The 11,289-nt window shown below is 46.3% G+C and overlaps 1 protein-coding gene across 1 annotated transcript in view; it reads right to left on the bottom strand.

The window, feature by feature from the left end:
- Positions 1 to 2,821: 2,821 nt before the first annotated feature.
- The window catches only part of LOC310800191 (adenylate cyclase type 2-like), a gene marked incomplete at its 3' end in the record, with an annotated part of 173,109 nt that continues 164,641 nt past the window's right edge, over positions 2,822 to 11,289 (bottom strand). Inside the window, exons 23-24 of the mRNA XM_083662776.1 lie at positions 3,917 to 4,041; positions 2,822 to 2,974 (exon numbers count right to left, since the gene is read on the bottom strand). Of these exons, the coding sequence (XP_083518902.1) occupies positions 2,822 to 2,974; positions 3,917 to 4,041 (278 nt within the window). The remainder of the gene's footprint in view (positions 2,975 to 3,916; positions 4,042 to 11,289) is intronic.

The following is an 11,289-nucleotide window of genomic DNA, read 5'->3' as shown; positions in this document are numbered from 1 at the left end:
TCCATTTGGTGTACCTCCTCAGAATAACAGTCTTGGATAAGGCGTAGAACTGCCAGTATTATCTGGTTCTGCCACGTAAGCACCCGCAACATCAACGAGAGCACAACCCGTAAGATCCATGTCTGCTTCTCTTCCTGTTGTTGTCCTGACTGAACTCGCGCACGGCTATGACGTAATCGCGTGTGTTGCGTGTGCCGGCACGTCAGAGTTCCTGAAATGAGCCGTGTCAAAGCGATTACATGGAGCCCTCAGCGGTGAGCGTCACCAAGAATTTCACTCTGGAGGGTGGTTTTAAAATGTGTAGTTTCCTAAGCGCAAATTCGCCGGCGCCGTCTAAAAGGGAGGCAATAACGATAAAATAATTCCCCGTCACCATAGGAAACCGTCCTCGTGTAAAGTGCCCCTTAACCTCCGCTAAGTGTAGTGTGAAAAGCCCTTTTGACTTGAAACGATTAGATCTTCATGGTTCCCGACCTGATGCTCATCTGAACAGGAACGAAACACACATTTGATTTCCCTGCTTAGACAGCCATTTAAACATCACATCTTATTTTAATGTTTTGGGTAAATACAGTCAATGAAGATGACTCAAGTGCAAAGATGCTTTTGGCAAACCTGGGCCTTGCATGAATATAATCATATATTCATACAGTAGTTTTTTTATACGTTGTATTTTTCCTGTATACATGTATGGTCTTATGGTCCTAGACCACCTGTAAATACATCCAAGATTTCGTGCATCTAAGAACAAGTTGGACGGAAGTATGTACACTTATGTCTGTCTCCTTGTCACTTGTTTGTGTTATTTTAAACCGGACCAGCTCATCTATGCATCATTTGTCTTTCTTTCATTTTAATAGCACACCTCCCATCATGGCTATTTCTTCTGTGACCATTTTCATCCCTCTAAAGCAGGGGTGCCCAACCTTTTTTGACCCAAGATCTACTTTTCAAGTAGCCAGCAGCCTCCCGAGATCTACCAGTCCAGTTTCAACATCGCAAACGCACACACATCGTTTCCAGCCTGCAGTAACTAACCTCACAACACTTTCTCGTTGTCCCACAACCACTTGACATTAGGGCTGTGAATCTCCACTGGCCTCACGATTCGATTCCATTACGATTCAGAGGGCTACGATTCGATTCCATTACGATTATCGATGCATCTCGATGCATCTTCAATCGATGCATCACTTTTTTTCCCCAATACATGATTTATTTTTTCTCACTTTCTTTTTTCTCACTGTGTGGCTACTTTGAAAATAAAAGTGCATTTGGAATTGCATTGTATTATGATCCATAATTAAAATAAACAACTGCATGAACTTCCATTATATTTTATTTGATTATTTAACAAAATATATATATATATACTATATATATATTTTTTTAATAATCGATTTTTGACACCCCTCGCGATCGACCTGGGGTCAGTCCACGGTCGACCAGTAGACCGCAATCGACTGGTTGGGCACCCCTGCTCTAAAGGTTTGGTTAAAGTGGTAAAGTGGCGACCCGTACAGTACATTTGTGGGGTTCTTCAAAAAGCCACATCGCACTAACGACAGCAACCTTCCTAATACATTCAATGCCATTGTACCCGGTTTGTATTATTGATGTCGTCGATAGAGAACAGCTGCATGGCCTCGACAAACTTACAGCATTATTCAAGTTCACCTTTAATGGCGTTCTTCTCTTGTTAACTGTAATTCTTTGGGTGCCCTTGATGTTGTAAAATAGTTGTCTTGGACTTTGTTGCTTTCTACAACACAATATGTGACTGCGTGTTTGTGGCTGCTAACAGTCCATTTGGCATTTTCAGAACCGTGATCTTCAGGAATCTGTTCTTGATGCATTCCCGGGCGACACAGTGAATTCCTGCCTCCTCCCACAACCGAGTCCAAATCAGAATTTCGATGATTTCAAATGCTTTTCTCTCATTTCGTGACAGACGTGTCTGAAGAACGCCACCATGACAACTCCTGATACAGCAGTCAAGTTATAATATACTCCGGAGGCATTGCCTACCCGCTGTACACGCTACACTTAAGCTCTGTTCACACCGAGATATTTATTTTTCTCTCTGTCGCTTGATTCAACCCTTTGGAATCGCTCTGTCGCTCTGTTTAAATCGCTCGTCGACAGGCACACGAATTGACGGACATCTGGGGGCTATAACGTTACGCAATGTCATGATGTTTGTCCACTACGAGCCACCGTAGTTGTTTACAAGCTAAGCCTATCAGTGTGCTCCTAACACGAGCTCTATACCGGTAGTACAGACTTCACTTCATGTCAGCTGTCAGCCTGTCAATCAGCTGTCAATGTGGTTTGTTGCCACACAATAAACCAGCGGTTTGTTCCAAGCCAGTGTGATCCTTGACTCACTCTCAACACGGCAGCCAATCAACGTTGAACAGCGAGCGACTGATGCCAGCGACATTTCGCTCGAGTTGGGATATTTCATCTCGGGCGACGAGCGTATTTTTTCGCCCCATCGCTCTGTCTCTGTCGCTCGGACGCCCAGCGATTTTTCTCCCTGGCGAATATACGCTCAATCGCTCGTTTGCATTGACTTTGTATGTAAACTCGATGCCAGCGAAAAACTTTAATAGGTCGGTGTGAACGCAGCTTGACAGACAAAATGTATACTACAGCTGTGGTGTAGGGAAACGGCAAAATCAAGATCTGTGTCCCTTTACGGTGCAGATCTGATAGTCTTGAGAAGATCAGAGCTTTACCGTACGGAGTCAAAAATATGATGTGCTGCTGTGCCTGTGTGAATGGAGATCCACGTGGCTTTGTGTGAATCCAGGTCTCTTCACGGCATGACGTTCCCCTGGGACAGTGAGCGGGTCATCTCCGTGTGCACAAAGTAGGTCTTCAGCTCTCCTTTGCCCTTGACGGCGATGATGCCTCGGCAGGAGCACATGTAGCCCAAGGTCACGAGGATGCGACTCGTCTCCTCCGTCACCTCCAGGGAGAAGAAGCAGACAGGTCATATCTGTTATCGTTATTATTAATAACCTAACCCTGTTTTTGATCATGAGCAAAAACGACTTGGATTCATGCCAAAATAACACTGGAATGACTGGATGTTAGGGATGTCGCAATATATCGTCCCACGATATATCGCGATATCAAAACGTGACAATATGTATCGTTGAGATGAAATCTCATATCGCGAGAAAAAGAAGCTGAACATGGTGGCACTGATCTGCATCTGATTGCATGCTCGCTCTCCTTTTCTTTCTGCTTTGTTTGAACAGAGGGACGTTACAGACACACGGAGGATGAAAATGGTGAAATGACTGAAATTAGCGTGGAGGATGCCCCCTCAACTTACAAATCGATCGCAAAAAAATATTGTTAAAATATCGTATCGTATCGTTATCGTGATTCCAATATCGCGTATCGTATCGTATCGTATCGTGAACTGGGCGTATCGTGACGACCCTACTGGATGTCCATTCAAAGTCAAGTATTTTCCTCAACCCTAAACGCATGATTCATTTCAAATAAGATTGTCAAAAGACATAAAGTCATCCAAGCTGCAAGTGTGTGATATGGGCTACATGCACAACTCCACTACTTCCTGAAATTAGTACAGCTTCTTTATTTCCTGTCATCACTATTGGATGAACTGATTAATGTCAGGTGTGCTGCAGTCACAACAATGATCAGGCACACCTGATTAATCAGTTCATCCAATAGTGTAGGACAGGAAATAAAGAAGCTGTACTAATTTCAGGAAGTAAAAAAGTTGTGCATGTAGCCTATTCAATTTGTAGTGGAAACGGTCTGAAAGCACATGAAGCGTTGAAGCTCCCAGGCCAATCTGAAAGCCAGGAGGACACAATTTGGCTTGAGTCATCAAAGACCTAAAAAGAAAAGAAAATGACAAGCTAATAATTACCTGTATTTTGCCCAGGACTCCAGTGCTGTCCATTCTGCTGGCTACATTCACTGCGTTTCCCCAGATATCATACTGTGGTTTCTGGGCTCCTATGACTCCGGCGATCACTGGACCATGGTTGATGCCTGACAAAGGAAACCAAGCAATCAGTCAAGTCAGGGCCGGTTCCAGAACAAGATGACTAGGGATGACTAGGGATGCATCCTAGATAGGAAGGGGTGCCACGTGCACGGGCCGACCCGTGAAAAATGTTATTTACTAAAGATAATGCATTTTACCATCATTTCAAGTAGAATGATACCAGCCAAGCAAGAAGATTTCAAGTGTTTCAAGTGCTTTACTGAAATATTTGGACCATATAATGATAATACAATTATCTCAACCTTAAAAGGTTACATATAGGTGCCAAAAAGCCATAAATTCACATCAAAGAACAAAGAAAAACAACAATTATAATTCAAGTTTAAACAGTAAGTGTGCAGCTGCAGCATTTATATATATATATATATATATATATATATATATATATATATATATATATATATATATATATACCGTATATATATATATATATATATATGACTTTGAAAATTTGAAAAGTTTATTGCTATAGGGACAGATACATAAACATAGAGCAACATAGAACAGCTGTTAGGTTACACAAAATATAAAACATAAAACAAATATACTTCAATCAGGAGAGGCCAGTTGGTAGGATTAGACAAACTTTATTTAGCAATCGGCATGCATGGCAAATGCTTTGGCGCTTGACTCCATTGGCCAGTGGCGCTGCTCTTGAGGCAGAGGAGGGCGCCTGCATGGGCTAGGAGATCCCCCCCCATGGGGGATCGGGAGTCAAGACTCGTTGGTGGTGGACTGGGGAGGTGGGTGGGGCAAAACAACGCTTCGGAGGCCGGCTTCAAGGGAGATGGACTGCCGTGGGCTGCTGCTGCTATGATCGGCCAGAGAGAGAGAGGTGACGTAGAACCCTTGCTATATATATGAGGATTAACTGACGTCATGTGTGACGTCATAGCAGACGTCATACTAGGATTTTTGACCACGTTGAGATCGGATTACGCGTGAGTGGCCTTCTGCTTGAACTATGGTCTGGAGACCTCACTTCAATCAGGAGAGGCCAGTTGGTAGGATTAGACAAACTTTATTTAGCAATCGGCATGCATGGCAAATGCTTTGGCGCTTGACTCCATTGGCCAGTGGCGCTGCTCTTGAGGCAGAGGAGGGCGCCTGCATGGGCTAGGAGATCCCCCAAAAGGAAGATCTGATTACCGGAAGTTAATTGAGATCTGCAGGCGCCAGTAGTTGATTGTACTTTTCTGGCCTTCGACCTTTTAGCGACTTACAGCTATTTGCGGCTGGCGCTCCCAACTCGGTCGGGCCTTCGATCTTGATACGTTAATGTTTACTTGGTACGTGCTTATCCTGCCTTCGACCTTTTTTGCGACTTACGGCTATTTGCGGCTGGCGCTCCTAACTCGGTCGGGCACCTCGCGATAGCGCTTCCCAGCTTGGCCTACCTGGCCGCCTTGGCGCTTCGCGATTGTACTTTTCCGGCCTTCGACCTTTTTAGCGACTTACGTTATTTGCGGCTGGCGCTCCCAACTCGGTCGGGCCTTCGATCTTGGTATGTTTGGTATGTTTAGCTTGGCGCTTCCCGGCTTGGCCTACTTGGCTGCCTTGGCGCGACTACCCTGACTTTCTCCGGCTCTCTCTTTCTGTTTAGCTTGGCGCTTCCCGGCTTGGCCTACTTGGCTGCCTTGGCGCAACTACCCTGACTTTCTCCGGCTCTCTCTTTCTCTATCCCCCCCTTGATTGATTGATTGGTTGATAACAGTGGGATTCGCAGCCTCTTGTTACATGACTAGCGTGACACTGTATTAATTATTTTAGCTTTGGTATTATTTATGGTTATGTGGTGACCCACATCGAGACACTAGGAGAGACATTCGCCAAAGGAGACTTGTGCCTTTAAGAGCGGGGGGTTAAGGTTACCGTACTTCCGGTTACGGGTTAGGTCTGTTATTGCTGGTTGCTAACCGCGGTGAATGTAAACATTTATATGGATAGAAGTAAACTACCTCGACCAACCTTCGTCTACTGTCTCACTGTTTCCTAATTCCCACGCCAGGGCATTTTACTTTGAAATTTGTTAAGAACAGGAAGTGGTGTATTAAGACTGGGTAGCTTGACGCGGAAAAAGGCGTTAGCATTCCCTGGGCCGTCTGACTTCGGTCTGGAAGTTATACAGTAAACACTCATTCTAGCCTGATTCTAACTGATGCTCGGACATGCTCCATGGTGAAGTATGCAATGTGCGGTGATAACGTCACCGTCATCAGGCAGCGACGTGACGTCTTTTACTCACGCAACCTCCCGTTTATTTACGGTTAAAGTAAAGACTTAACTGCCCGGTGATAGCAGAGGGGTCTGCGCCTGCCGTGCAACTGACCACAGCGACGTGGAATGGAACGGCCTGTGATGCCTGCTTGGAGGAGAAGCCTGGGGCTGGACGCCTGAACACCCGGGACAGGAACGGCTGCTGAGCTGTGGCGCGGCCCGTGCCTTCTCATTGTGGCTACGTTGGCGGCCTGTGGCACGGCCGCTTCGCCGGTGTCGTCAGGCGTCTCGGAGGGCAAATACGCTCCGTGGCTGATCCGGAACGGGGTATCGTTGTTTAAGCTGTCGTCACTGTCCAGGACTGCTCTGGCTCGGGATCCGACATGCCAGGAGTGGGTGCTGATTCGGTCTGCAGATGTGGTGCAAAACAGCCGCAAAACAACGCTTCGGAGGCCGGCTTCAAGGGAGATGGACTGCCGTGGGCTGCTGCTGCTATGATCGGCCAGAGAGAGAGAGGTGACGTAGAACCCTTGCTATATATATGAGGATTAACTGACGTCATGTTTGACGTCATAGCAGACGTCATACTAGGATTTTTGACCACGTTGAGATCGGATTACGCGTGAGTGGCCTTCTGCTTGAACTATGGTCTGGAGACCTCACATCTGTTATGTACAGTATACAAGATATGTAGTAAATTATTTTTTTCACATATATATATATTTTTTTTACCACATTTTTCAACTGAGCATGCAGACAATTAAAATAAGGGTGCAATGCGTGCTTTTGCACCCCTGTAAAACCGGGCCTGAGTCAACTATTTACCCACTGCTGCTGCTTTTACGTCTCCCTCCTGTATGTACCTGTATGTACTCTCCCAGTGTTCTTTTTTTCACAACTGTTTATCTATTGATTGATGAGACCGCCATGTCCAACACTATTGAACACTATTTGACTAATTATTGACTTAGTGTACTGTAGCCTATAACGAGGCTAGTGATGATTAACGATATTGGAATTTTCTGTCCATATCCGATATGCTTATTATAATTTCCCCCCCGATTGACGTTGCCAATAGTCCGATACCGATATCGTTATCGACATTTCCCCCCACCTTTTTTTCAGAGAACATCAAGTCTCTCCTGTAGTGGAATCAGAATCAGAATCAGAATCAGAATCACTTTTATTGCCACAGTATGCAAGTTACATACGAGGAATTTGTCTTAGTGTCTGTATGCAGCGTAGCGGTCACATCAATATACAGAGATAAGAAGTAGGAAGATAACTAAAGACAATCACAAAGTTGCAAGTGCAATCAAATCGAGTAAATATTTAAGCAATATAGCATGAGAGCCAGTGTGTTGTGGCAAATATATCCCGCTGATCAGCGGGATATATGCCACAACACACGCAGCTCGAGTGCTATATTGCTTTTATAAAACGGTTTCCAAGTAAAATAATATAATAATAATAATAATACTATAAGTCCGACTGGCATGGCATTCTGATAGAGTCAGTTGAAACACTACTGTAAGGCGGGACCTCTAGCAAGAAGATAGACGTGCGGGTGATTTGATTGGATCGTTCTGGAGACTGAAGTTGACATTGGCCAATCCTGGCGCTTGCTGAGAGGCTGAGAGCTTTCTGCAAAGCCCGACACCAGAGCCGTATGCCGACACCAACTAACGTTACGTCTTATTTAGAAATGCGGGGTTAAGAGTGAGGGCGCGCGAGAGAGGGGTTAAGACATTAGCCTGCGTCTATTCTTGTACAAAACATAATTTTCTGCGAAGTATTAGTAAAGTTATAAGCGAAGATCGATTCACAAGGATCTGACAGCTGTCTCCGCCATTTTGTTTTTTCTACATTGTCATTTGAGGTAACCAAAGCCTTTTAGTAAGAGAGTTGCCATGGCAACTCATAACCCATGGCCATGGGTTATTGGAGTGGGTTACGGGATTTATACAATGGCTGTGAACCAATCAGATTGCTTGATTTGAGAGAGCCGTTTTATAATTAGAATTAACACATTATGATGCCTAGTCTTATCGTGATTGGCCCACTGGCAGATTCAAATTATGCTTAATATGTAAAACATGCCATATCTTCAAGCATTGAGCATTTTTGGCATAATTAAAACATGATCATAATCGGTGGAAATGTTCGTTTCGGGGGCGATGCCGATATTTCATTTGAAAGCCTTTGATCGCCCGACACAGATGACGTGCTGATATCACCATGCAGCTCTAAAACGAGGCCCTCAGCCAGAGCTGTGGATCTCATCAGAGCACGGGGAGGAAGTGGAAGCTAAACACAGCTGAACCCTGCTAATCCCTGCTGACGCTTTGGGCCGTTACACTAAGCGGAGGATCTGTGGCTTTTCACAGCGCTCAGCCCACGTTGGGTCCTTTCTTTCATTTGGCTTCCCAGTCAATTTCCAGATTGCTGGAAATTGCAATCTGCACAAGTGCACAAGCAGCACACACACACACACACACACACACACACACACACACGTCCACACACACACACACACACACACACACACACACACACACACACACAGGCAGCGCACACACACACACACACACACACACACACACACACACACACACACACACACACAGGCAGCACACAGAGACACACCCAGGCACACACACGTCCACACACACATACACACGCCCACGCACGTCCACACACGTCCACACACACACACACACACACACACACACACACACACACACACACACACACACACACACACACAGGTCATGCACAAGCAGCACACACACCGGTCGTGTCGACACACACACACACACACACACACACACACACACCGGTCATGTCCAAGTCACTGTGGGTGGGGACCTGAACCCTGCTCTCATGAAACGTTTTAGGCCCGTCTGGAAGCAGCGGGGATGTACAATAACACACCACACGCACGCACACACACACACACACAGGCAGCACACACACACACACAGGTCATGCACAGGCAGCACACACACTGGTCGTGTCCAAGTCACTGTGGGCGGGGACCTGTACCCTGCTCTCATGAAACGTTTTAGGCCCGTCTGGAAGCAGCGGGGATGTACAATAACACACCACACGCACGCACACACACACGCACACACACACACACACACACACACACAGAGTTATTGGAGCGCCCCATGCTGGGATCTTTACAGCACTATCGAACTCTGGATGCTGGGACCTGCCTGCCTGCTTTCCTATTCAATGTTCTCATTCTCTCTCTCTCTCCTCTCTCTCTCTCTCTCTCTCTCTCTCTCTCTCTCTCTCTCTCTCTCTCTCTCTCTCTCTCTCTCTCTCTCTCTCCCTCTCTCTCTCTCCCTCTCCCTCTCTATCCCTCCCTCTCTCTCCCTCCCTCCCTCCCTCCTCACTGACTTTCCTCCTCGCTGGGGATTTCTCTTTCACATACAGGAAACCACTTTCTTATGTTGCCACATCGAAGTGCTCCTCAGGATTAGGGATGCAACGCTAACCGATTTCAATGATAACCGCGGCGATAAAATGTTGTGGTTTCTGCACGTAACTTATCAAGTTCACAGCAGCCTCCTCCTCCTCCCTGCTGGTCTGGAGTGAGGGTAGAGCTTGTGAGATGTTTCCAGCTCTCCTTCTGATGAGTTTGCAGCAGGCCCGGGTCTGGACTCTTTGTGCAGACCACCAGGAGCACTGAGCCGTATTCCAGACACGGCCTGATGAGGGCGTAGGTGTAGATGTGCTGGAATGTTCTTGCATCTGTTGTGAACAGCCTCTCTTCAGCCCTGAGAAGCCAACATGAATCTTATGTTCCGGGAGGTACGGTGGTGCAGTGGTAAGCACTATCGCCTCACAGCTCGAAGGTTGTGGGTTCGATTCCCACCTGGGACGAGGTGAACGCTGAAGGACTGCGTGCCCGTCCGCATGTCCTCGAGTGCCCACCGCCCGGGTGGGGTCGGCAAAAGGGCCTTTCTGTGTGGAGTTTGCATGTTCTCCCCGTGCCTCCCGGGGGTTTCCTTCACATAGGAACCCCCTTCACAAAAACATGCAATATCCTGGTTGCTAATGTGGTTCCTCCTCTGGTCGTTAAGGGCGCCTGTTCAGAGGGAGGGGAACTGGAATAGCGTGAACCTCCCACGTGCTATGTCCTACCGGTGAAGCTTCCCCTGTCAGGTGAAAAGAAGCGGCTGGCTGACTGCCCATGTCTCGGAGGAAGCATGGAACCAGTCTCGGCTCTCCCCAGATCGGCAGAGGGTGGAGCAGCAACCAGGATTGAGAAATCAAATGAGCACTAATGGGGGATAAAATGGGATAAAAAAAATCGGAAAAAAAAAAAAAAAAAATGAATCTTATGTTCCAATTACTTACCTCAGTTTCAGCTAATCATATGGAAATTATTTCACTACCAAATTCATTATTGCACCCGTTGCATAGCTACTAGCTCTATTTCCACTGCATCAAAATCGAATGAAGGGCAGTGTTGGGACTAACGCGTTATTAAAGGGATAGTTCGGTTTGTTTGAAGTGGGGTACAACTACCGTATTCCTCCGCTAAACTCCAGCACAGAGCACAGAGCCGCCACGGTTTACAAAACAGGAAGGCTTAGAAGAAGAGAGATAAAACTTTAGAGACAACAAGTCACCTGGGGCCGGTTGCACCAACTGGTCTTACACTGGTCTTAAGCTAAGTTGGTCGTAACTTTACGACCTAACAGCTACGCTGGTTGCACCAAGACGGCTTAAGCCTTATTTTCACTACGACCAGGCGTAACTCCTACGCCTGGTCAGGAGGAGGCGTAGAGCCTGCCTCTAACAGAGATCTCCGCGGAGACCTTTTTGACCGTCATCGTCGTAACACCGCCAGTTCGCCGTCTTTGAAAGCACGACGTTAGATTATAACTAACTAGTTGTGTGGCTTAGCCTTCCAAAATGTTGCCGTTAGTTTTTTAGAATCTAATACATAGAATTGGGAACGTTACATTCAATTTCATTCAGACTGTCTTTCTGGCTCA

The sequence above is a fragment of the Poromitra crassiceps genome, assembly GCF_964638095.1.
Source record: "Poromitra crassiceps genome assembly, chromosome: 29".
Lineage (NCBI taxonomy): Eukaryota > Metazoa > Chordata > Actinopteri > Beryciformes > Melamphaidae > Poromitra > Poromitra crassiceps.
The sequence above is the reverse complement of the archived record's forward strand: the minus strand, read 5'-3'. Positions and strand labels throughout refer to the sequence as shown.